Source organism: Rousettus aegyptiacus, unplaced genomic scaffold (assembly GCF_014176215.1).
Source record: "Rousettus aegyptiacus isolate mRouAeg1 unplaced genomic scaffold, mRouAeg1.p scaffold_m13_p_13, whole genome shotgun sequence".
NCBI lineage: Eukaryota > Metazoa > Chordata > Mammalia > Chiroptera > Pteropodidae > Rousettus > Rousettus aegyptiacus.
In genome coordinates, this window is record NW_023416288.1 from 58,702,105 (window position 1) to 58,730,092 (window position 27,988).

Genomic DNA, 27,988 nt, shown 5'->3' on the forward strand with positions numbered 1-27,988 from the left:
AAGATTGATAAGCAAGCAATTCTATCCATGGTCCACCCTGGTCACTCTGTGCAAAATACTATAATCTTCTGCCCTCAGAAGATGAACAGCTAGCTGTCTGTGACAAGCTGCCATATATTACTTCCCCTGCTCATGCAAACAAAATTGTACCCACTAGATTATACCTTCCCCCTGACCCCAACTTTCAATTTATAGAGAATTAGGAGTGTCTATCAGTTGAAAAAGTGCAACTCTTTGAGTGTTCCAGGCAGATGTGAGCAGACCAATTCAGAGGCCTTTATCTAATATTTACAAATCATGTAGAGATGCTTGGGGATGCTTTTGGTCACAGAACTTTATTTTTAAACCAATTTTAAGTACCCAAGGATTAAGATTCAAAAAATAAAACAGAACAAAAAGAGAACACGAGCTACAGGTGCCTACGTGCTGCTAACTACAGCTGCCAAAGAGGCATTCCACCAAACGTCAAAGGCCTTCTCTGGGCCAGAGACAAGGTGAAGGGCCTTCCTTGCTGTTTGTTGTTGACTGGCTTAGAGGAAACTGTCTGTGGCTTTCCCATTTAATGGGCATCCTATCTTACCTATCGAAGCATCCCTTTTCCTAGAGAAAAAGACTAGTAATAAATACTTAAGTATAGTGTATTCTTTCCTATCATCCTTTCCTATCATCCCAGAAAGTCTTAGTAAATATAAAAGTGAACTACTTTTTGGAGTAAGTAGTACCTGTTAGTGGTGACTTGCATGATTTGCTGAGTGATACCTTAAACTTTACCTCTACTTACCACTCTGCCATCACAGAAACTTAGGACATGGATTAAGCCCCACTAGTTACTAGTTTAGTGACTAATTCAAATAGGGCTAGCAGGAGAGCTAACCCATAAGGCTTATGACATAAGCACTCAAGCGTCCTAAAGTCTTTGTCTGGGCCAACATAAGTTATCTAGTTACCTATGCACACTTTACCCCACAGCCCAACTCAGAAAAACATAAGGAAGAATTGGGAGGGAGGGAGGACGGGAGGGAGGGAAGGAGGAAGGGAAGAAGGGAGAGAGAGAGAGATCAGCACCTATAACACACTTCATGCCACCTCACTTCTTTTTTGCAGCTATTCCTAGCCAGTACTTGGGAAAGACTTTATTTTTCAGCTTTTTTCACTTTTCCTTGATCGTCTACTTTCTTAATGGCTGCTTGGATGGCCTCCTGGTCACCCAGGAACTGGTGAGGCCCAACAGCATGCAGGTTCCCATCCAGCTCCAGGAGGATGGGGACGCCAGTAGGAAGAGTAATGTTGATAATGTCTTCATCTGAGATACCTGCGGGTCAAGAGAGGAAGGAACAAGGCATTAAAGACCACCCGGGAGGAAGTTCTGTTTAATTGTTTAACTGCACATTTATTTAGTCCCATATTAACTGCATGTCTGGAACCATGCCAGATACTGTGAGGTGTTCCAGCTATAGTTCCTGGAAGCCAAGAACTTCTCAGAAGTTAAAACGAAACAAAACAAAAAAGCTACGACAGAAATACACATCACATTAAATCTTAGGGCAGTAAATACCTTTTGGGGCAATCTGTTCCTAGCTGTTTCCTACCTAAATCTTACAAGAATGAAGATTATTCTCTCTATGCCCATATTTGTGTTACTAATTTTCCACAGCAATCAATCTTGAAAAATCGGAAGGTGAACTAGGAAGGTTTTCTGGGTTCTCCCCCTCCCCTTTTATATGTTGCCCACGGGCTGGCTAAAATTAACTTCTGAATCTAGTTCAATAGATTAGAATGCAGCTAGTTTTCCAACACTGAGTCAGCCTGGAATGCCCTGGGCTAAATCCGGTCAGGAGAACCGCTTCCCCACATGCTAAGGAATCCCAGTCAGGGGAATCAAGAAAGGGTTGCACCTCATGCTTTGTAAACAGGCCTCATTCTCCTCTGTCCCTTATCCCAACTGACACGAAGGGAAGGCATGTGTAATGGACAAGTCACCTTTGGTTCTTTCTAAAATAAGCTGAATTACATACAGGTGGTTTAACTTTGACCTGAAGAGTTGGAGTTGGAGTAAGTATTGTAGTAGTAGCGGTGGAAGTGATAACATTTGTATTATTATAACTACTTTTAACAATAAGCAGCTAACATGAGTATGTACTGAGTACATTCTACATGCCAGCTACTCTTTATATGTATTAACTCATTTAATCATTGTTGCAATCCTATGGGGATATGAGCTATTATTTTTGCATGTAACAAGTTCTGGCACAAAGAAGTTAAGCAAACAACTCAAGATCACACAGATAGTAAGTAACGGTGCCTGTATTCAAACCCAGGTATCTGTAACTACTATAGAATGTAATTCCTTCAAGTTCTTCTGAGTTCAAAATGGGCACAGAGAAGGGAAGAGAAAAGAGGTGAAATTCTAATAAAGAACTACCTGAGTGGCTGGGATCCAGTGCTATGATTCTGTGACTTTTGGCTTGTGCTATAGGTATGACTCATTGGTTAATTAAAATGACAAAGTACATTGAACTAACTGCTAATAACTTTTTCTGCCATCATCACCTCCCAAGTAAAGGTGAACCCCTGAACTCTCCTTGGAACTTGCTCCACCTAGGTCCTTTCTATTAAGTAGAACAGAAGCATATGGCAGGATGTAGAAGTCTATCTATGTCACAAAGGTGTCTTTTCAAAATAGATCATTTGAAATTTTGAGTAGTTTCAGTTGCCTTTTAATTTGCTTAACTCCATTTCTAGACTCAGAAGAGCTCCTTAAGAACTCTTATGCACAAACTATGTATAAACAGCTATGAAACAATGGGAAGTACACTGCCCATCTCCTTTTCTCTCCCTTAATAGACTAACTATATAACTTTAGGCAAGTAACTTCTCTAAGCTTCCATGCCCTCTGTCAAATTAAAAAAGAAACATACACTCTTCCTCTACCACAATTTCAAAGAATGTAGGTTAGGAGGAATGGACTTAAAAGGGAACATACATGAAAAAGTATAGCACCATAAAGTGTTTCTTTTTTCCCTACTAGGAATTCTATTTGAGGTAGAAGATTTAAAGGGTAGGCTACTAAAACATTTCTCTGCCCTCTAAGCCCCCATCTCTACACTGTAATTCTACACGAGATTACCACCCCAAACTAAAGCTGGCAAGAACAGATAAATTCAGACCAGATAGCAAGCTAGCTCTTTAACGGGGAGGATTCTACCATCCTCTGACTCCATCAGGTCAGATCTGTCAGCTGGATGTGCAGCAGCTGCCACGTGCATTCCCTGGAGACAGAAGGAGCAGAATTCAACAGCATGTGGTTTAGAGCCAGGTGACTGCTGAGGCTTTAGAACCCAGTAGTTCTCACCCCAGATCCAGGGGAAGCTCTGAAGGTCCGTAGGCCTAACTCACTCAACTAACCAGTAACTGAGGACCTACCGTATGCATAGTACTCTAGGAAAGAACACTTGTGACCTTGGCCAGGATTTTACCTCCATTGAGCTATTTCATCATTTATAAAACAAGTGAGGATAGTCTCTCTCAGCAAAAAAGTTCCTTTATTTTATTCTGAATGGTTAAGAAAAGCAGAGGTACTTTAGAGGCACGAGAAACATGGGTATATTGACTAGTATTTACATTCATCTATTGCACAAGGACCATGTTTTATTTGTCTCCAGAGTCTGTAATCATTGGAGAGAAAGATGGATTTTATAGATTTGTTCAATTAATCTCAATTAAGTTCACCATAAAAGTCAATTTGGTAGGAGAAAACTATTTAGCAAAAATGATGATGTTTGACTAATGTTTACTGAGAGAGAAATCATGAGTGTACACATCTATCGGCATCTCAGATTCACTGCTTATAGATTGTGTACCTTTACAATATCACCAACTATTAAACTTTACAAACGTTTTTGGACCCAGGACTTTATTTTAAAATGACTAAGCTTCCACTTTTATTCAACATTGTACTGGAGGTTTTAGCCAGGGCAACCAGGAAAGAAAAAGAAATAAAAGGCATCCAGATCAGAAAGAAGGAAGTAAAACTATGTCCATTTTCGGATGACTCAATCCCACTAAAAAACTATTCAAACTAATAAACAAGGTCAGCAAAGTTGTAGGAGATAGGATTAATATTAAAAAAATTAATTGTATTCCTATACAGTAGAATTCCATTTACAATGGCAACAAAAATAATAATATACTTAGGAAAAAGTTTAACCTAAAGTACAAAACTTATACTCGGACAACTACAAAACATCATTGAAAGAAATTTAAAGAAGACCTAAATATATGTAAAGACAATCTATGTTCATGGATCAAAAAATTTAATATTATTAAGATGTCGATATTCCCCAAATTAACATACAGATTCAACACAATCCCTATCAAAATCTCAGCTGATTTTATTGCGGAAATTGACAAACCAATCTTAAAATTCATATGGAGATTCAAGGCACTCGGAATATCTTGAGAAAGAAGAACATAGTTGAGAGACTCATACCTCTTGATTTCAAAACTCACTACAAAGGTATAGTAATCAAGACAGTGTGGTACTTGCATGTGGTATGAGGTACCTACACAGTATAAACATATAGATCAATGGAATAGAACTGAAAATTCAAAATAAACTCTCATATTTTTGATGAACTGATTTTCAGCAAGTGTGCCAAGACAATTAAATAAAAATATATACTTTTCAACAAATAGTATTGAGATAACTGTATGTATATTCACATACCAAAGAATAAGGTTGGACCCCACCTCATATCATATACAAAAATTAACTCAAAATAGATCAAAGATTTAGATGTAAGAGCTAAAACTTCAAAATTTGTAGAAAAACACATAGAAATAAAACTTTATGACCTTGAATTAGGCAATGGTTTCTTACATTTGACACCAAAAGCACAAGCAATAAAAAAAAAAAGATAAACTGCGCATATAAAATTTTTAAATGTTTGTGCTTCAAAGGACATCATTCAAGAAAGTGAAAAGATAACTCATAGAATGGGAGAAAGTTTTTGTAACTCACATATCTGATAAGAGACTTGTATCTAGAGAGAGCACATAGAGAACTATTACACTTCAATAATAAAAAAGACAAATGACCAAATTTAAAAATGAGCCAAAGATCTGAACAGACATTTCTCTAAAAAGATATACAAATGGTCAGCAAGCACATAAAACGATGCTAAACATCATTAGCCATCAGGGAAATGCAAATCAAAACCATAATATGATATAACTTCGTACCCGCTAGGATGGCCATAATAAAAAAGTCAGATTACAAAAAAAAAAAAAAAAAAAAGCAAGTGCTAGTGAGGATAGAGAAAAACTGGAATCCTAATATATTGTAAAAAAATGTATAAAATGCTATGGACTTTTTGGAAATCAGTCTGGCAATTCCTCAAATAGTTAAGCAAAGGGTTACCATGTGACTCAGAAATTTCATTCTTAGGTATGTACCCAAAAGAAATAAAGAAATAAAAATATGTGTCCACATAAAACTTGGACATGAACCTTCGTAGCACCATTATTTGTAATAGCCCAAAAGTGGAAACAGTCTAAATGTCCATCAACTGATAATGGATAAATTAAATGTGGTATATCCATACAGTGGAATATCATTTGGCAATAAAAAGGAATGATGTGCTGATACATGCTAAACATCGATGAATCTTGCAAACATTATTCTTAGTGAAAGAAGCCAGGCATAAAGGACTATTGTATGACTCCATTTATGTAAAATGTCCAGAATAGGCAAATCTATAGTGACATAAATAGATTCGTGGTTGCCTAGGGCTAGAGGAAATGAGGGGACAGAGAAGTGACAACTAGGTATAGGGTTTCTTTTGACGGTAATAAAAGCATTCTAAAATCAACTGTGGTGATGGATAGAAAACTCTGTGAATATACTGAAACTCACTGAACTGCATACTTTGCAAAGGTGACCTATATGCTATGTGAATTTTATCTCAATAGCCTGTTTAAAAAAAAAAAAAAATACTAAACAGATCCAGAGAAGTTAAACAAAACTGTTCGAGTCCCCAAACTGTTAAGGTAGTATAATCAGAACTGGGTTGTTTTTTGTTTGTTTTGTTTGTTTTTTAAAATTCCCAAATCTCAGGACTTTAACTCTTGTCATCTGCCTCATCTACAGCACAAGGAGAGAGGAGAAGGTTTACGTGCAGGCACTGCCCTCGGGAAGGGCTGCGTGCTAACTGGACACCAGCACTCAGGGCTCTCATGTTTTCAAGACTAGAAAAGGACATGAACAGATCTGCTTGATCCCCTTGAAACAGCTAACAAACTACAAAGATAATGAGCCAGGTGCAGGGGTTGAAGTCTAAGACCTCAGAAAAGAGTTCTCGTTTGACCACGGCCTCAGCTCTAACCAGGTCTAGGAGGTCTTCTCTTTAACAGCCTCACTCATCAAAGCCCACAGCTTAGATGTGCAGGACCAACTCAAAGCCCACTAAACAAAGGCCATGAGAACGATAATATTTCACCTACGAAGGAAGGCGAACTCAACAAAAATAGAAACATTTCCAATAAAGTTAACATTCCACTTAAGTGACTACTCAAGCCATTCACACAGCAAACTAATTACTTACAAATATTTAAAATACTTAGACTGGTTAATAATCAGTCAATGAGATTTAACTTTTAAAATAGCGAGTTAGGAAAAACCACAGTGAAGCTATTACTCATTGCTCAATTTTAGCATAAGTCACATTCTTTGTCCTAAGGAAGTTAAGTAAGCAGAACTCTTAAGGCTAGAATAATGCATCCGCACTGGATTAAACCAAACTGAATCAATGCTATATTATGTAACATTATGTTACAAACTCATTATATGAAAGTTAAAACTAGTGGCTAGGTATCATATTTTCTTTCTGATAACTGGCTTAGATTTTTTTGTACAGTGTCCAGGAGTGTTTTGAAGGAAAACATCATAGAGTTCCACCCTGCATCAACCCTCTCCATCACTCCTCCTCTGTGGCTGCTCACTTATGAATCCCCAACCATTGCCTTTAATTCCTGATTCTTCATGTAGAAGCATCTAGGAGTTAACTGCAATCAGTTTAAATGACTGGGATATTTTTCAAGTAAGAAATAATGAAAGTTTAGTAGTAAGTCAAAGACGTACCAACTCAAGGCCGGTAAGGGGAGAAATTCAAACAAGTTCATTTTCTGCATACAGGACTGGCTTCAAAAAGTCTAATCTGTACCTACAAGCAGCCCCCTCCCCCAAGTCACTGTAGCAGGAACAGGAACCACAGTTATTAAGATCACCGTATCTACACTACAGCACTCACACCTTGCCTTCTGTTAGAGGTGGCTGTGCAAATGCTCATTTCTCCCACCAGGATTATAAGTTCCTTGAGTACGGGGACCATGTTTTATCTATCCTTGTGTCACTCATGCTCTTGGAACAGCGCCTTACCCCCTGCAAGAATTTAGGAAACGTTTGTTCGACCGTAAGAACTGCTATTATGTGTTGGATGCTAGGATCCAGAAATTATTTAGCTACATGATCCACTAGGACAGCTGTATGTATTAGATGGATCTACTTTTTACATATAAACCGAAGGTATAAGGAATAAAATGTTAAGTAAAATCTCTAATGCATAAAGCCTATACACGAAAGCATTCTAAGGACTCTGTCAGAAGTACTGTATTGGCTGAGTTTCAGAAAGAGATCAAAATGAAAACATAAGCTCCTCAAAAGTAAGGACTTCGAGGGTCTAATTCTGGGTACTGTATCCTTACACCAAGAGTCCCTGATTTAATGGACCTTCCATACAGAGCTGAAATCAATGAATCTGAACCCTTTGGGCTTTCAAATCAAATCTTGTCTTCTGTTGAAACCTTGATTAAAATCTATGCTCCCTTCATTATCTTACTAAGAAAAAAAGAGAATGTTGAAAGGTTGAACGAAAGCTTGTTTGAATTTACTGCTAACAAACAATCCAAATTATATTTATCTTCTGTGTATTTTCTTTGGTTTTCTCTGAAATATTTGCTCAAAATGTTTGAATATCAGGAAATAGGAGAAAAGATGTTCGGGGAGACAGACGTGTTACAGGACAAGATAAAATCCGACTTTTACAATGCATATTTTGGGGGATTAGAAAAAGAGGGAAATGGTTTTGATCAAATCACTCAACTGCGAGGTGCTACCCATGCCTCGCTTCCCTCTCCCAATCAATTAAGTCACAATTCAAACCCCATTGATGGGTGATTTGTGATAAGAGTTCTGTATTCTTCTATTGCCAAAATAAGAGTCAACACAAGAGATTCTACATTGTATAGATGGTCTACCTATTTTACAATATAATTCTTTAAGGTTTCAATGCTATATACATACGGCTTAAAGAATGGCTGGGGAACAACTGGAAATGGGTTATTTGAATATTGTAACATGATGATAGAATAACAGTTTCTAATTAAGAAAGAGGCAGAGAGGAGAATCCATTTTACATCTAATTTTATAGTTAAATAGCTTAAAATTTTTTAAAATAAAGGTTTCCATAGATCGATTATACTTACAATAGGAGAAAGCTTAACCATACCAACTAGACTAGTATTTGCTTCACAGAAGAGAGGACTGAATTTGCTGCTTCTGAAAATATCACACTAAAATGCCAAAGGTGACTGACTTGTCTGTCTCTGTCCCCACAGCGAGTCCCAGCTGACCTTTCCTCCCTGATTCTCTAATTTCATCTCACCACTTCTTTGCCTTGTTATGCATGCAGCTGCACGCAATTCTTCTGAGATCAAATCTGCCTTTCATGAGCCTCTTGCATGCCACTCTTATTCCAAACTTGAAACTGCCTAGTCCTGTGCTTGAACCCAGACTAAACAATCCACTTCCGCTGGCAAGATGCAGACGGCATCCAATGCCTCAGTTCAGAGCCTGGCTTTTCCTTCAGTGTGGGCCAGCAGGAAACAAACAGGAAGTGAGTATGCCAACCACAGAGAAAGAAACACACGCCTGTCTGGAACGCTAAAGAGCAGGATGCTTTTAGATACTAAGCCTGGGTTAGGAGCATTCAGGGTGGCGTTCTGTGAGGAGTTTTTCTGAACCAGTCAGAGGTGGGTGCCGCTTCAATCTGGACTTGTTAGGACGGCACAGGTAACTGTTTACACTGCTAAAAATCAGTAAAGCAGTCCCTTAAGTTGGGATTTTCTTATTATCTAATATTTCAAATGTGTGTTTTAAGTCTTTCTTCTGAAAGTATTAAGAACTATTAACAAAAGTAAAGCAATCTCAAAATTATATATAAGAGCAGAGATATTATATAAATAAGCCATTTGACGGGGTAGAGGCCATCCCGATCAGGCAAGAAGTCTACCTACCCTAGGCATGTGGTTCCTATGTTGCAATTCTTATATAAGAGTGATACCTAGTTCCAAATCACTTGCCTTGTGCGCCTTTCTGCTGACTCCAGGAGGTCATGTTGACCTACTCCTAGACTAGGTGGTTGCCAAAAGGTAAAAAGATAGATGGAAGGCCCAGTTAAGAAAAGAACTCAGAATTCGGTGAGAAATGAGAAGAAATAGTTTGGGGGCAGAAAAACATTTACTAAAGGAGCTCACAGCCTCTTAGTACAAAACTTCATTGTCCAGCAACTTGTTATGAAGAAGGAAGAAGGATTTTAAAAGGTAACGCCCAATAGCTCCTGAAGTCTTAAGAAGGAATAACAATGCCTTCCAGGTTAGTTTTCAAAGGTATAGGTAGGTGCATATAGCACATTTAATTCTACTAATTGGTAAACTAGTCTATTATTGTAAAATAAAAGTAAGGTCTCAATTAGAGCAATGGCCATTTCACTGAATAAAAGCAGGTTATTTTAAATTGACCTATAATTTACATAGAGTAAAATTCACCCTTTTTGGTGTATAGAAGAGTTCTATCATCACCCCAAACTTCCTTGTGCTCCTCTGCATTCTACCCTTCTCCACTGATCTGTTTCTGACCAAATAGTCTTACTTTTTCCTGAATGGCATATAAATGGAATTCCACAAGTGGCATAGTGGCTTTAAAAAAAAAAAAAATTTCTCACAATTCTAGAGATATCAAGGTATTGTTTTTCTGTAAGGCCTCTCTCCTTGACTTATAGATGGTTGTCATCCACCTGTATCTTCACATGGTCTTCCCTCTGTATGTGTCTTTGTCCAAATATCCTCTTCTTATATGGATACTAGTCATAATGGATTAGAGCCTACCCCACTGGCCTCATTTACCTTAATTACCTCTTTAAAAGACTCTATTTCCAAATACAATCACATTCTGAGGTATCGAGGGTTAGGACTTCAACATATAAAATTTCCACTACATAGTTTTCTGAGCCTAGTTTCTATTACTTAGCATAATACAATTGAGATTCATTCATGATGCTGGATGTATCAGTAGTTTGCTACTTCTATTAAAGCAGTTGCTTTGAGCTTAATAGTCAATGATTGATCAAATGAAATAAAAAAGATGACCTAGATACACTAAATAGCAGAGTAAAACACAGTATTGAACCATAGCTTTCCAGTGAGTTCAGAGCCTTGTTCTTGTTCCTACATTAAACAAGATATGTATGTATAATGCCTAGAACTGTGCTTGGCATACAGTATGCACTCAAAAAAAGGGCCATCTTGTATAGCTGTAGTAGGGAACACCATTCACAGACTACAACGTTAGGGTAATAGCAGTAATAATTTAAGACTCAAGTAGTTCCATCAAAATACCATTTTATGGTTTACCTCCCCAAGATGCTCTTGATTCGGTTTTTTATAACATTGTATTCCAAATAAAAAATAGACCAAAGGAAGGACTACTTTTCCAAAAATATTCGAAACAAAAAAGCCCAGCTGGTCATCGTGTGCAGAGACTCAGCGGACTGGATTTGGGCAGAGTGCGCAACCCCATCTAATTTTCATGCTCGTGGCCAAGTCATCTGAGGTCTGTCTGGGTTTCATTTTCCTTCAACAGCACCTGTGTTCTTTCCCACAAATAGAAGAGGTATCAGTCAGGATTTGACTGCCTACAGAATAATGTCACAGCACCAGAGAGTTAAGAAACAAAAGAATGTCTTAAGAATTAACAGTCTCCATTGAGGAGGTATATACAATCTAGAGTAAATGAGTAACACTAGAATACTCTTACTAGAAAGATCTTAAAGTACTTTGAGATTTCAAGGTCAACCAATATTCTGATTAGTTATTTGGGTCATCATTCTTCCTACCCCAAAGTTACAGTCTTTAAAAAATAAGAAAGTGTTTTGCGGTTATGGGACATACAGAATCTTGTCACATCCATTTCAAGGATTCATTCTTAATATTAATGAAAGCTAACATCCTTAGAGTAAGGTGACCATGTAATTTATCTTCTGAGCTGGGCACTTTTGAAAGTGAAAGGAGATGCTATTAATAATTGCACTAACATAACGGGTATTATCCAGAAAGCGGGGGTTATGGTCATAGAACTTTACATTAAAAATAATTGGCAATTAGAGGCAAATTTTATGATGTTTTTAACATAACACACAAAAATTTGGCAAGTATTCCTTCTTATAATACAAAAATCTATATTTCCTCACTAAAGTAATAGAGTCACTTAATTTTTGGAGTCTTGAAGAGTTAGCATCTAAATTCAATGAAATGTTTTCTTATAGGCTGGGAATTTATCAAGTACCACATGAAACCTGTAACTTGAGCTCTTAAAAGTTACATATGGCAAGATAAGAGGTCTAATGTTGATATTTCTATTCCCATGAACATATACATTCAGAATAAATTTTAAAGAGGCTGAAATCTCACTAAATTAACAGGAATGACATGAAAGAAATAGCGCACACTATTTCTTCTGATCTTGGGAAAGTCACTTATGTTTAATTCCTACAGCTGTGACATAGTATACTTGGATTTTACTCTTTAATATATACTACAAGAGAAATTCCATTAGTGGAAAATGGCATTCAGAGAACTCCTAAAATAAGAACTAGCTAATTTATGAAGTGATCCTAAAATCTACTCCAGTGTTTTTCATGCACATGAAATAATTTCTTCCATGTTAGGCATGGGAGCAAGAAGTTACTATAGAGAATTATAGCAACATCAAAGAGCTCCATGAATCTTAACAATGGCACCACCAGGGGGTACTATAGGCCCAAAAGGAACACTATTCACAGACTGAATGTTTTACCCAGGATGTGTGAGCCAACCTAATGTCTCCTTATGTCTCCCTATGAACAAACCTCAATCCCTACACACACTCCATTTGTCTCCCCAGTTATGGGCTTGTGCCTAATGGCATATTCTGTTTTTCTTCAGTCAATTTTTCCCCCCTGAATGTCTGCCATTCCCCCTGGTCACCAATCCTACCATTTATTTCCATTCCCTATGGCCATCATATCCACCTCCCTTCTTCCCTGCAGACATCGGCCACCCCTACACCTTTTTCCACTTTCACACACTTCCTACTCAGCTCTCTTCATACAACTTAGGTCTTCCAGCATGAACACCGCTATTTTAAATCAATTATTCTCCAAATAAAATATTTTCTATAAAGCCTGTGTATAGTGATAGGGATAGGAATTATAATTTAAGGTTGCTTCAATTTCATTTATCTCTGAAAAGTAATTTAGTTCTACCCTAATCCAACTAAAAAAAAAAAAAAAAAAAAAAAAAAAGACCTTTCAGAAGAAAGGTTGAAGAAGGACTGAAGCCTGCTAATTTCTCAGCAAACCCTGTAAATCCATTTCCGCCCCAATTGTCAAGTTGCATTTCAATTTTTTCCTTCTTCTACCCTCCCCATCCACACATTTCTACTGTTACTACTTTTGTATATTTGCCCTAAACCATTGTTTCCTAGGCCAATGTCAAATCCTTTGATCTTTCGATCCCATCGATTAAATTATTGTTCCAGCTTTAATGAGATAATTCATATACTATTCAATTCGCCCACTTCAAGTATACAATTCAATGGCTTTTAGTACATTCAGAGTTGTGCAGCCATCACCACAATTAATTTTAGAACCTTTCCACCACCCTAACAGGAAACCCTGTACCTAGTAGCAGTCAGTCTTCATTCCCCAATAACCACTCTATCCCAGCCCTAGGAAACAACCTACTCTCTGTTTCTACAGCTTTGCGTATTCTGGATATTTCATGTAAATAGAATCCTTTGCAACTGACTTCTTTCGTTGTAACAATGGCCCCAACATTCACCCATATTACAACATGTATCAGTACTCTTTTTATTGCTGATTAATATTCCATTGTATGGAATTTAACTTACCCAATCATCAGTTGATGGGCATTTGGTTTGCCTCCATGTTTTGGCTATTATGAATAGTACTGCTATAAAGGTTTCTGCACAAGTTTTTGTGTGAATGTACATTTTTACTTCTCTTTGGTATTTCTATGGGTTGAACTGTACCCCTCCCCAAAAAAAGATATTTTGAGGTCCTAACCTTCAGTACCTCATAATGTGACCTTAATTGGAACTCGAGTTTTTATAGAGGTTCTCAAGTTCACATAAGGTCATTGGGGTGGGCCCTAGTCCAGTATTATCGGTGTCCTTACAAAAAGGGAGCAGTTTGGATAAGAAATGGACACACACAGGGAGAACGCCAAGTGAAGATGGGTGGTTGCAGTGATGGATCTACAAACCAAGGAACCAAAGACTTCTGGAAAAAAACAGAAACTATGGGAGGCAAGAAAGGATTCTCTCCTAGAGCCATTAAGGAGAGCATGACCTGACCAAAACCTTGATTTAGAACTTCTAGCCCCCTGAACTGTGAGAAAATTAATATCTGTTGCTTTAAGTCACCCAGTTTTTGGTACTTTATTATAGTAGCTAATACAGGTACTAATTCAGGTACATAACTATAGTTGGAATTGCTGGACCACATGGTAACTCTATATTTACCCAATGAAGAACTGCCAGATTGCTTTCCAAAGCAACTACACCATTTGGTTGTTTTTCAATAAATTATTAATGGTTTCAAAACCTCCCTCGACTATTGAAAGTAAACTTCTTTATGAGTAAACTGGCCTTACGCAGGTAATTCTCCCTGTACCCCACCATGTTGACAGTCTTCTTAACCACCATTTGTTATTCCTATTTCCTTCAAAAGATGAACAGTAACACATAGTTCAATCATCAGTGCACTGATAGGAGGGGACATCTAGAATGAGCTACGGTTGGGACAACAGAATAATCTTACAGAAATGTAAACCTGAAGATAGAAGAGTAAATGGTAATAACGTCAGGAAATTGTTTTTAAAGGGAAGAAAAGAGGATCCTGAAAGAGATGATAACATTTCCTTTAGAGAAGGGAGTATGGCCACAAAGCAATCTAAATCCCATCTCTGGACAGAATTGGCATGTGAGAAAGAATACATCTTCTGACAGAAACTTTGAAATTCTGAATTTCAAACAATAAAGTACTATGGTCCAATAATGATGAAGTTATACATCACTTAATCAAATATCTGACTATTCTGAACAAGGAAGAATAGAACCCTTTATATTGTTGAGTAAATAAGATACATACACATACACACACAAACAGATCGAGCACCATGTCTAGCCCATAAAGTTTTTAAGAGCCAATAAAGTCTGTAGATTTTAGATTTCTGCACGACTAATGGATGCAATTTATATGAGTAATGATTTGGCTCTTGGCCAATGTTATAAAAATTAGGGGTAAAAAACACATGCTAAAAAGTTTACAATACAATCTCATAAAGGTCACTTCATTTTGTTACCAATAACCTATTTTCACTTACTTCACATACAAGGTCAACCTCTTCATTTTTCACAGCCTCATACAGAAAAATAAAGCAGAATGAAAAAAGGAATGTTCGAGAAATGCATTCTAACATCAGTAAGCTAACTGCTGACAGTGATGATATACAGGAAAACACCAGACAGAGTGGATCATTCAAAAAGCACAATAGTCTGAGATTATTTAGTGGAGGGAGAAAGGGGAATGAGAAATCCCCTAAAAATGTCACAGTGCAGTCACTGATGCCCAAAACTGGTGAGTTTGAGTCCTCAAAAGAGTTCATTTAGTTCACATTACTTAAGAGAAAGGCAATACAATATGTTTTAGAATATATTCAGAACGCAACATCAAGCAAAATTGAGGTTACTGATTATCTCCAATAAGCCATCTTTTTATTTTCCTCCCTCCTAACTTTCTCTCAATCAGTGACTAAACCTAGTCTGGAAAGGACTAGAACAAAAGAATTGTTCAGGACACCTAGGTCTGAAAATAGCAATAATTGTTTAAAGTTGGAAGAACGTGAGAGAATTTTACATATCTTGAAAGACTCAAATAAATAAATTTACTTAAATGTCATTTCTACAGAAATGCCTTCCCTCCCTAGCCTCCTTTCACCTTACTACAACAAAAGCCAAATAATCCTTTGCATCAGAGGTTCTCAAAATGGAGAACCCCAAGCAGCAGTATCAGCATCACCTGAAAACTTCTTAGAAATGCAAATTCTCAGGCTGGAACCCCAGGCCTACAGATTCAGAAACTCCAAGGGCAGGGCCAGCAATCTGCGGTAGACCAGGCTCTCCCTCCAGGTGATTCTGATGCTTGCTAAAGTTTGAGAACCACTGCTCCAGATAACATGAATATAAAAGGCAGAGAATGTTTTATTTATAGAGCAAAAAGACTGAAGTGACAAAAGGAAATAGGCAAGGAAAGTCTATTATGTAAATTGTGCATTACTAGCTTGGAATCGTGTCCTTTCTAGACCAAGGCCCAACCATCACATTTAGCGACCTCTGATAAGTCGCTAAAAACATTACGCACCTTCCAGATGTTTCAGAAGTGCCCTACAGCTATTTCCATGAGCAGATATCAGAATGGTTTTGCCACTTAAAACTTCAGGAGCAATCCTTTCCCTCCAAAATGGGAGGAGCCTCTCCAGAACATCCTTTAAGCTTTCAGATCGTGGCAGTTGATCCACAGGTATGTCGCACACTTTATACCTCCGGTCATTGTAGATTTCGTGGTAGTAAGGATGAGACTCATCAATGGGTGGCGGGGTCACATTGTAGCTTCGTCTCCAGAGCCTCACTTGTTCTTCGCCATGATTCAAGGCCATTTTCTCCCTGTTGAGACCGATCAGGGCTCCATAGTGACGTTCATTCAGACGCCAGGAGCTTTCCACGGGAACCCACTCCTGCCCCAGCTCTTCCAGGATCAGCCAGGCTGTGTGGATGGACCGATTAAGGATGGATGTGAATACAAGATCACACTCAAAGTTTAGCGCTCTGAGTTGCTTCCCACAGTTCCTAGCTTCCTCCAATCCTTCGCTGTTAAGTTTCTGATCCACCCAGCTACAAAATCGATTCTCTTTATTCCAAGCACCCTCTCCATGTCTTAACATAATCAGTTTGTATTTGGACATACTGATGGCTAAGTGTCCCTCGTGCCTTCAAACGGGCCACTGTTCAATGACAGAAATACATCTAGAAAGAGAAGAAACAAAAAGCGTAAGTTATATTCCTCATTTAACTGACTACCTGGGAATGGAAGCGCAAATTTACAATACTCAGTTTCTAAAATAAACTAGGATAATTCCTTTGAACAGTTTTGACATCAGACATCCGGCAACTCATACACTATGGCATATACAGGCTTATTCTACAGATAACTAATTACAGGGAACCTAGTTGACTTAAATTTTCTGATGGCTAGATAGCACATTAATTGTATGATGTAAAATAGCAGAACACTTCATTCCAATGGCATGCTGCATTTCCACCAGATCAAAAGGCAGTTTATGCTTACAGAAAAGAGGATTTAACAGAATGAGTTGTAGGTGTCTACAAAGATGACTAGTAGCTGGGAACTCCCAGCTCTTAGCTTAGCAGCTGACTCTAGACTGAAAGCATTCTTCTTACTTTGATTTCCTCTAGTGGAAAAAGAAATATTTACCAGTCTCACCTATTATAGACGTTATTAAACAGGTTAATTCAATGAACTACCACATTTATCTGATGTGTAAATCACTGATTGGTGGCAACTAGCTCTTCAATGCCACAAGAAAACTAGGAAATCTAGGTCTGAAGACACAGCAACAACACAGGTCACACCTCATACGAGAAAACCTAAGGTTCAACATTCAAACAACATTAAAAGTCATTTAAAGCGACATTAACATGGAACGTGGTACTCACCTAAATAGTCTCTCCCCTGCCTCAATACAGAGCTTTTGGCAGGAATAAATCCGAATGTAAAGCAAGCTATCAAATGCAGGCAGCTGAGAGATGCTGCCTGTAGACACAGATTAGTAGGAGCAGGTCTGCAGGAATAAGAGGGAACTCGGTGATAAGGAGGCCCTGTCTCCTCCTCCCCACCCTTCAGCGAGCCTACACACGCCAGCCACATCTCAGTAGGAAAAGAATCTAATGAAGTAGAACAGGCAACCCTAAAGTGTTCTGAATGTGTCAAGTTGAACAGCTGGTCCAAAGACCTACTGGGCCCACTCTGTCCCCCAGAGAATGTGCTGCCGGGCCTCATCAGCCTGCCTTCATGCTCCTTGCAGTGGACGCACCTGCACTGACAAATGCTGTTCAGTTTGCATGCTCAGCACTCTCTGCCTCCACCCCAGTGTTTTCTGCTCTGAGGAGTAAAGATTATATGTACATTGGGGCCTGGTCTTCTGCCAATCTTGGCAACTTCCATTTTCTGTCCCACTTAAACTGTGATTCAGTTATACAACAATCAGTGAGAAAGTTAATTGGAATCTAGATCTAGTTTTGTCCTTTCTTTAGTAATTCCTAGAGATTCTGAAAGGGGAAAAAGGCTTTAAAACAAGGTTTCATATTTCAGTGAAAGGAAAACAGAGGACATGAGGAAGGAAGCGGATTGAGGTGATTCGCAAGTAGCTGAAAGGCTCCAGCAGATAGGTTTATGATTTCCCTTTCTCGTCAAGCACCAGGTTCGAAGCTTTAGTGCATGGGGAACAGGGAAGCACGAGATCACTCCAGGAGCCTGAGCTCAGGGCTCAGGGGAAGCTGATGCCTCTCCCCTCAGCTCAGAGGGACATAAGGGTAGCAGGAGAACAGAAAATGGAGGAAGGCATCTGGGCAGTGTTTGGCTAGGTGATTATTGGTGCCCAGAAACAGAATAATAAGCTTTAGGGCAACTCACTGTAATAAACTCCTGCTAAAGCACTGGGACAGATCAAATAATAAACTCACATGGATGAGTGTGAGCCCCACCTACCAAGTAGTAGAAGCTTCAGGCCCATCAGAAACCGAATCTGCTCCTTTATAACGTTTATCAACTTGGGTTTTTTTTTGGGGGGGGGGGGTGGGCGGGGCAAGGGTGTTGAGGAGAGAAATGGAGAAAAGTGAAGCTATCAACTGTTCCTTTACTTTGTCTTGTCAAGTAAGAAGCCTCCTTACACTAATGAACCATTTTCCCTTCAACTGGAGAGGGGTATGATGGACAAATTTTGTAGACAGAAGCACTTCTCCATCATATTTTGATTATGAATTCTACCAACAAAACAAAAAAATGTAGCAATAACATCACGAATACTCAGGCTTTGCAGTATTTCAATCTGCTACATTTGCTTACTTTGTTTAAGGAATAAAACAATTTCTCTGTTTTTCCCCTCAGAAATATATATTTACTGGAGCACAGCATTAGTATGACAGCCACAAAACCATACAAATATGAGCCCATCACTCACTCTGGTGTACAGGGGGTGGATACAGAGTAAGGTCCCAAGCTAATGCATCTAGCTCAGGCAAACAAAAAGTCACTTCCCTCTCTCCTCCTTGCTGCTGTCAACTGACTTTTCCCAATTAATTAACTTTTGAATATATACAAACGTGCTGTTGAGGCGGAAAATCGGCAATCTTTAAGATTTTAATCATCGTGAGAGCTGGTATACCAAGCATTTACCAACAAATACACAGCACTAGACAGCTTGGTTTTAAGTCGAAGGTGTGGGCTGCAAACTCACATGTCCTACTGGCCAGACAGATGTGTGAAGAGCAGCGATGCAGGGCTAAGGGATGGTGGGAACAGTGGTGAACTGCAGAGAACATACATGCTTCTCTGATGGATGCCACTCTTGTGTAGATGGATGAAGTTCTTATATAACCTGCTCTCACTGACCTACAGGTACCACTCTTAGGACTTTTCTGGAGAACAGAAAGAAGATGGCTTGCTAAAACTGAAGACTGGAGAGAATGCAAGACTTATTGCCAGACCATAGAGAATCTATGAATTCCGCTCTGTTTTTAGTGTAAATAAATGTCTTTTAAAAAATAAAAATGATCGTTTTAGCTCGTAAAAGTTCACATAAAAAAATAAAAGGACGAGTGCCTACTACTTAGCTCCAGCCCATTTCCCTGTGAGACTAAAGAAGTGGGGTTCCCAAATTTTCCAATTTTCAGAAACACTGGAAATGTGCATTTTTATATGATATATGATATAAATGCTGATGACCATTTTTAATACGTTTTAAAAATGTGAGCTAAACAAGATGTGTCTGCAGGCAAGATTGAGTCTGCTAGTGTGTGACTTAAAGGGAAACCTCCTCCTGGCAACATATGCCTGAGGAGGCCACCATGCCCAGATGGTCAGACCCCAAGCTTCCAGACTCAAACCTCAGCTTTCCTCTGTTATTGTCCAATACACTCTTTCAAAGGACAGACCCTCTAATCCCCATATGTGTCGGACTTCCTTGTCCCTGACCTTCCGTCACCAAACCCTTTGCCACAGCCTTGCAAAGTCCCAGCTCTGTAATCAAACTCCCACTCAACTTTGGACTCTTCCTGGAATGCTTCCTCCAGCTCTGAGCTGTAACCACATAGAAAATAAACTTAATGCAAAACTACCCCCCCAGGTGTCTACTTCTCTCTTGAGTGGGTAGTGTTTGTGCCCCATATTCTGGGGGAGGAGCAGGTGTCAGGCAGGGTCCTACTCCCTTTTCGTGAGACTTCCTGATGAAATGCTTCTACCCCATCATCTTTTTTTAGATGGGAGAACTTTGATTTTGAGAGTCTTACTATTTTTAATTGTAGCTCTCTTTCCCTCATTTATTAGCTGTGAACTTCCTGTAAACTGAGCACCTTATTTAAAACCCTCAATTATTTCCTGTTGATCTCAGGATGAAGTTCAAAATCTTTAATGTGACCTGCAAGGCTGTGGTTTTTCTTATTATTTCCTTGAGCATGCCATGTTCTTTCTTGCCTTAGGACCTCTGCACATACTGCATCCTACACAGAATCCTCATGCAGCCCATCATTCCTGCCCCTCCACTGTCACTTCACTGCCATCCTGTTTTAGGTAACCTCTAGTCATCCCTTCGATCAATCAAAATATAATGCAATCCACATATAAACTTTGAAACTTTCTAAAAGCCACTTTAAAGAATAAAAATAGGCAAAATTAATTTTAATACTATATTTTATTTAACTCTATAGGTTCAAAATATAATCAATCCAACATATGACCTATATAAAATTCTTAATGAGGTATTTTATATTCTTTTTTCATAGTAAATCTTTGAAGTCAGGTGTATATTTTATCCATAAAGCACATCTTAATTTGGGCTAACCACAGTTCAAGGGCTCGATAGCCACATGTGACCAGTGGCTACTATATTGAACGGTGCGGCTTTAACGCCTAGCTTAAATATTATTTTCTCTAAGCCAGTGGTTCTCAAACTTTCATGTGCACCAGAATCACCAGCAGAACTGGTTAAAACAGACTGCTGGGCACACCACTTCCACAGCTTGACTGAGTAGGTCTGGGGGTGGGGGTGGGCCTGAAATTTGCATTTCTAGCAAGCTCCTGGTGATGCTGATACTGCTGGTTGGAGGACCATGCTTTGAGAATCTCTGATAGAGGAAGACTTCTCTCACGTATTGGGATGTAGTCAGGCCTGCCTGTATACACTCTCATAGTACCCCGCTTTACAACACTGGGTGCAGTTGTGATGGGTCGTTTGTGACATATTGCTTGTTCAATGTCTATGTGTTCTGTAGACTGTAAGGTGCATTGTGGCAGCTGTTCTGACTTATTGTCATAGAACCTAGCATGACACCTGAAATACACCTAGGTACTTAGTAGTAGACAAAAATGATTATATTGTGCTAATGATGCTAACGTTTAACAGTTTTAGTTGTAACTGCGAAAGTGAAAACAGTCAGTTGGCAGGCCTGTGATGTTAGAAAGCTTTACTCAAGAATGTATTTAATGGCAAAGCTAGCATCAAGAATAATTGCCCATTATCTTTCTGTACCCTTTACAGTTTAGTATGTTCATGAATGGCTATAGCCTTCACAGAGAAGAGACTGAATAACTTGTTCAGAAATAAAGAGCCACTAAGTGGCAACTCTAGGTCTTCTTCCCCCAATACCTAAGCGCTTCCTGCCTCGCCACGAAAGACTTTAGAGTCTTGGTTTGAGGATCTAGACTCACTTGACTTCACTTCACAGGAGCATCTCTAGTCACGACTTGTCTTTCCAAACCCAGGCAGCATTTTGTAAAATGAATGCAAACAAGACAACTATAAAGGAGGGTTCTTGAGAAAATCCTCAAGGCACACAGTCAAGTTGGGCAACAGTCACCCCAACTTACAAAGAGGTATCATACTAAGAAGATACACTCTCCAACCTCAAATTAAAAACTGTTGTTTTTAAAAATCAGGCTTTGTTTTTTGTAAAGCTCTGCACCCTGGAGAAGGTTTCTCATTTATCCCTCAACAAGGGTTACCAACACTTGAAATAAGCACTAATTTTAGTCAATGATTTACTTTATACCAAAAAAAAAAAGGGCCACACAGGTCACCGAATTATCATACCCCAGGCTTTCTTCCTTTTTAAAGTATAGAATAGCTCAAAAAAAAATTACTAAAAAAATGTACTTTTATATGACTGCATCTCATCTTCCAGTCCCTCTGCTTTGCTGCTTTTCCTTCCTTTTAGCCATGACTTTTTTAATCCCAACACTTAACTTGTGCCCACTCTACTGAAATGGTCTCAAAAGACTGATAATTAGTTATTGCTTACTAAGTGGAAAACATCTCTCAGAACTGACACTCTGAAGCTGTCTCCTTCCATCAAGGACAAAATTCCTTAAGAGTTCGGTGCTGCATTTCCACTGGCTTGTCTAATATTTGGTCTTGGGTCCCTGTGTTTTCCTACTCACCAATAATAATATTATGATATGCAAACATCATATGATGTCATAGCAGAAAACATTTACGGAGCCCTCATCATGTGCCTGGGGACTATGTGAATCCTCAACCACCATTCGATAGAGAAGGTACTATGATTATGCCCATTTTATAGATGCCGAAACTTAGGAGGAGAGGTTAACTTACCCAAGGTGACACAGATTGTGACTGGCAGACTTGGAGTTCAGTCACAGGCTGGACCCCAAAGCCCAGAGTCATGCCTTGAAACACTCTGCTACATGGTCACATTGGTACCCAAGGCTATGTCCTTGATCCTTGGAAACTCAACTTTCCTCACTACTAAATCATATTAAAACAAATGATTTATAAATTGACAGCCCCAAATACTCAAAAGTGTCCCCAGTCTGGTCTATTAATTCTTCGAATGTGTGTTGCAAACCCCATTTGAGCATGACACAATGTTAGGCCTGTGAAGAATATAGAATATAACATGGATGGTGTCTTCAAGGAACTGGTGAGGAAGTGATGTGTGTGTGTTTGTGTGCATGTGTCTGTGTATCACTAAAGCAGAGAGTAATCCACACCATGTAGACAGCACTTCATTCATAAGGGATGTGGAAAAGAAAGATTATGTCTGAGTAAGGCTTCATAGACATGGCACTATTTAAGCTGGATTTGAAAAGATGTTTAAGATTTAGATTTATAGAAAAAAGGAAAAAGAATTCAAGCCTAAGGCAACAGTGAGTAGAAGCAAGGAAATAAGTGCATATGTCAAATGGTGACCCATTCAAACTGACTGGAGTACAGGTAGGGTGAACATATGTCCTGATTTGCCTAGGACAGTCTTGCTTAAGGCCTTTTTCCCCAACATAACTATTATAGGGTCCCTCTCACACTTGAATGTCCCATTTGCAAAATTACATGATCACCCTAAGTATAGGTTATAACAAGGAAGTAGGAGGAGACTAGCCTAGAAAGATAAGACTGAATAGTGGCCCCACAATGGCCTTGTGCTAAAGAATGTATGTTCTTTGATAAATACTGGGATATCATTAAGGTTTAATAATACGCATATTAAGAGGATCAGGCATCACTTACAAATACAGACAGAGATGGGGAAAACCAGGGATGTGAATATTTGCGAGCCTTGTGCAATAATTCTGGTAACATATAATAAAGACCTGCACCAAGATAATGGCTGTTGAAATGTGATGGAGATGAAAGTGAAAGACAACACAGCTTAGCTCAGGTGTTGGCAGCTTTTCCATAAAAAAAAAAAAAATAGTAATTTTTTAGGTTTTATGGGCTATACAGTCTCTGTTGCAGTTACTCAATTCTGCCATTGTAGCTGAAAGCAGATATAGACAATGCATAAATGTATAAATGAGGCTGTGTTCCAATAAAACTTTATATATGAACACTGAATTACGACTTCACGTAATTTTCAAGCACAGGAAATGTTGTTATTCTTTGACTTATTTTAATCGTTAAAAAATGTAAAAACCATTCATTGTTTGTGGGTTGTACAAAAGCAGGTAGCCGGCCTGAAGCCCTTACTTTGCCAACACATGGCCTAGCAGGATACCCTACTCAGATCTACTGATCTCATCCACATTTTGACTCTTTAAGCGCCTGTAATGGGATAATCCCCACATTATTAAATCATCTGATTTTATTCTTGGCCAGAACAGCACGTACCTTGAGTAATGGAATCCCATTCATAATTGTTTTTATTCCTGACAGAACACAATAATGAGAACATTTAAATCAGTCTGAGTAGTTTACTTTTGCTTAACTGAATTATTTAATAATGGGGTTCAAGAAAAAACTATAGGGAAAATATTATATATACATCTTGTTAACCAAACTTCAAAAGGATAATCTGTCATTTTGACATACTTTACTTCTATTAGATGTCTTCATAAATCATCACGGTGCCCACACTTCAGGTGAGTGTATATTTGCTCAAGAATAGATGCTAAGCAATTGCCTTGGCAATAAAGAAACAAATAGGTGATTCAAAGGAAACACACTTTGCAGGTAACATATTTTCAAATATTCTTTGCCATAAATTTACATATTCATATCTAACTTGGCTATAGAGCAAAAAATAGTCTTTCCATAAATGCCACCATAAAATTGAAGTTATGTTTCAAGATTAGTATCTTTTTGGCAAGGCACGGATGGAGAGGGTAGGTAGATAATGGACTGGTGCACACACAAGGCATTGCATTTACTGAGGTTCCTTCTATACTTCCAGAATCTCCAGGTAGTTTCAGTGAATGTAGCATAACAATCTTGCTGCTGCCTCCTACTCCTGCCCCACATAATTTCACACACCCCTCTCCCCATAACTGAGGCTTGTCCTGTCTCCAAATTAATGCTCCTGGGTTATTGCTTCCTCCCTTCCTAAGGTGTTTGAAAAGTAATAGTGTCTGATATTCTAGTATGACAACTCATGAACAGCTGAGGAAAATTACAGGATAAAGACCAGCCTAAAAATTAAGTTTGTTTTCTGTTTCCAAATATTGAGTAAGAAATGTAATCACTGATATACTGTTGAAGTAATATAAAATAAGAGTTACAGAGCCAGAGTTGCTTTGAACTTAAATATTAAATATTCTAATGCTACCCTAGATCACTCAGATGTTTTCTCTGGTCCAAATTCTTATTGCATAATTCTTAACGCCCACTCATTACAGAAGATGGGCTGGCTAGATTGGAGAAGAGGAAAAAAGAGAGGTTAATCATATTTCTGATAAATTAAAAAGAAACAGTTCTTAAGGGAAATGAAATCTGGAGCTCAGTTCCCTAGACCATAAACAAAATATGCCTTCCCCACAAATTAAGCTCAATATTAAAACTTCAAACATGACTGTATTTAAAAGTACCTAAGTGACCTACCAACTATTCCTTTTCCTAAAGCTTTACAGGAACTTTTCCATTCGTATTTGCTTTGTAAGAATACCTCTTTACCGGAAACAACTGCTATCACAGGTGTTTTTTAGGTACCATAGCCCTGTCATTTGTCAACTTTATATCTACTGACAAACAGCCCCTACTTATCACTTGTTACAAGGGAAGCAAACCAAAGTAGGTAGATAGACCGTTATTCCCAGGGACGAGATACACCTATGGAATGAGATGTGTGCTTGCCTGAGCATGTTGCTTATTCCAGCCTGCATGGCATCACAGATGTGTGCAGCACCAACTCATGACACCTCCTTCCTACCTCTAGTTACTTATTCTCCCACATTAGTAGCTCCTGTCAACACAAACTAGTCCCACCAAATCCCAAAAATCTAAACTAAGAAACCTGGACATCAGTCCCAGCTCTGCTACTTATTGACAGTGTGATCTTGACCAAGTTATTTCAATTCCCAAAAGATGAGAATAATGAAATTACTCTTCTTGAGGGGCTATTAGGAAGATTAAATGAGATTATGGTGACATCTCTACAAAGGAGCGAGAGGTAGTCTGGGTTGCAAGGAGCAAACTTTGACTGACATGTGAAGACTGGCACAAACCTCAGGCCCTGGAGGTGATCCTACCTTGCTGATGGCATTAGGAGAAGCAAAAGCTGAGAATAAGGTAAAATGAGGGTGGAAGTAAAGAGAAAAATCTTAAATTAGGTAGTGGAAGGAGGAACAAAACCAAATAGTATGTGTGTGAGGCGGGGGGAGCAGTTGATGGTAAGATACTGTCCTAGAAGCATACCAAATACTAAGCAATATTTTATAATTTGAATGCTTCAGTGTAATAGCTAACACTTAATTTACATTTTATAAAGATTTTTTTTCCATATTTGTGGCCCAGTTTCAGAGAAAGCTTTTGTTATTAAATAATTCTTTTAGTCCTATTTCCTAGGACTAAAAGAATTATTTAATAACAAAAGCATATAAATGTCCCCTCACGCCAGATTTCATTCCAAGGATGTTCAAGAGACCTATCAGTTCGAACATTTGTGAGTCTTTCTTCTGTTCTCTGGGCACCGCACACACAGATGAAGGCATGGCTGAATTTAGTATCAGTCATTATTTAAAATAAAAGATGCCACTTAATTTCAACCAACCGTAGAAAGCAAAAGAGGAAGAAAGATTGAAAGATCCACCCAAACACTAACAGTGGTTGCCTCTGAATGATGGAATAAAAAAATGACATTTTCTACCACATTATACTTTCGTATAATGACCATTCGGTACAATGACCAAATTTTCTACCATGATTCATTTGGTTTGGTTTAAATGTGGACACAAAAGAACAGGTACTCTCCTTGTAACTGGGAACTTCTTATTTGCTAACACATTCGTACAGAATTCACTGCAATGAGATTTTGTTTATGTACTCGTGGTGGAAAATGTCTAATCACCGTTATTTTAAAATAGACCTTTAACACAGGCGTGGACCTCAGAAAGAATCTAATGCAACATCTGCTTTTTAAAGATGTGAAAATTAAGGGCGAGGGATTTGGAATGATTTGTTTAAGACCACACAAATAGCAACAGCTTGAAAACTAAAATCTAGGTGCCGACTTGCACCTCAGAGCTTCTTCCACTACTCCACTTGTTTGAGTTATGATTCTCTAAAGTCCACCACCATTTGAGGAGCATCTTGGTGTGTGAGGTGCTACAAGAAAACAAAGATGGAGAAAACCTACTCCATGGCCTCGGGGGAGACAAATTGTTTTAAAATAAAGGACAAATTGACTGTGTTCTGCTGTTACTATAAAACCTTAGCAGCTACTGGTGAAAGATAGCATTTGATTTTTTTTCCCCCAAAAAGTGTCCATTCAGGCAGTTAGTTAACATTCTAGTACCACTCAACAAGCTATAAATCCTCCATAATTTGGAAGGGAGGTGGTAGAGGAATGGGAGTTATAATAAGTTAGCTAACAACTAATTCCTCTTCAAAACTTAACTGTGAACTTTACTTCCATTAAGCATTTCTATTGCCCTTCTCTAGTTACACAGACCCCATACCTTTGAAAGGAGAAGAAATACATTTACTTTTTCTATTTGTGCTCGTTGCAAGAACCTGCGATTTAGCTCTAAATTTGAGCACTACATGAAACCGGTACAGATGGTCACCTCCTTCTCCTTTCATGGTATTCAGGTTTTCTCTGTCTACTTAGACTTCGGGGGGCCACGTCTGCCATCTCCCTAAACAGAGTGGCACGGCCCTGAAAACGCATAGAGCTTCTTTCCAGGAGCCTTACTGCTGAAGGGGCTCTACCACACTGTTCCTGAGACGTCCAGGAGAGATGAGTTCATCACTCCCTTCAACTCCTCTTTATTCTTGCCGTCAAGACAGCACTACCAAGGCGAGTCCTCCTGTCAGCTGACTGATCTAAAACTCCCAGAGAGGCTCATTCTGAGAAAGGGACAGCAGAGAGAGACCTGGGGGATACGTGACGGTTGGCACTTGAGGGGGCAGACGAGCAAGCGCCAGATTCAAAGGCTGAACCCGGGGAATAAAGAACTGGCCTTCCCGCACTTCAAAATAAAATATCACCTCACTTAAAAATGAAAATGTTCTCAACAGCAATATTCTAAAACAAAACCACTCACCTGCAAAGAGGTCACCAGCAGCAGCCGGTCCTCAGGGCTGTGGAGGAGGCAGCGCCGCCTAGGACTCATCTCTGCCACCGGCATCGACTCTCTTTTCTAGCCCGGGTGCCAGAGGGGCAGGTCCTAGTGCTCTACCTATTGGAGACTCGATCTGTCACTCATTGACAGCCCCGCCTTCCTCCCAGGAACAGGTCGAGGTCTTTTCCGTTTCCCAACTCCCTGGGGTAAAGAATGAGGCTATGATTGGT

At 38.9% G+C, this 27,988-nt stretch overlaps 1 protein-coding gene across 1 annotated transcript; it reads right to left on the minus strand.

The window, feature by feature from the left end:
- Window positions 1-316: 316 nt before the first annotated feature.
- Window positions 317-27,877, minus strand: BPGM (bisphosphoglycerate mutase). Its single transcript, XM_016144176.2, has 3 exons — window positions 27,741-27,877; window positions 15,816-16,477; window positions 317-1,312 (listed from the first exon to the last, which is right to left on the minus strand). Exons 2-3 carry the CDS (start codon window positions 16,414-16,416, stop codon window positions 1,134-1,136), a joined length of 780 nt encoding a protein of 259 aa, XP_015999662.1. The 5' UTR covers window positions 16,417-16,477; window positions 27,741-27,877; the 3' UTR covers window positions 317-1,133.
- Between the last annotated feature and the right edge of the window lie 111 nt (window positions 27,878-27,988).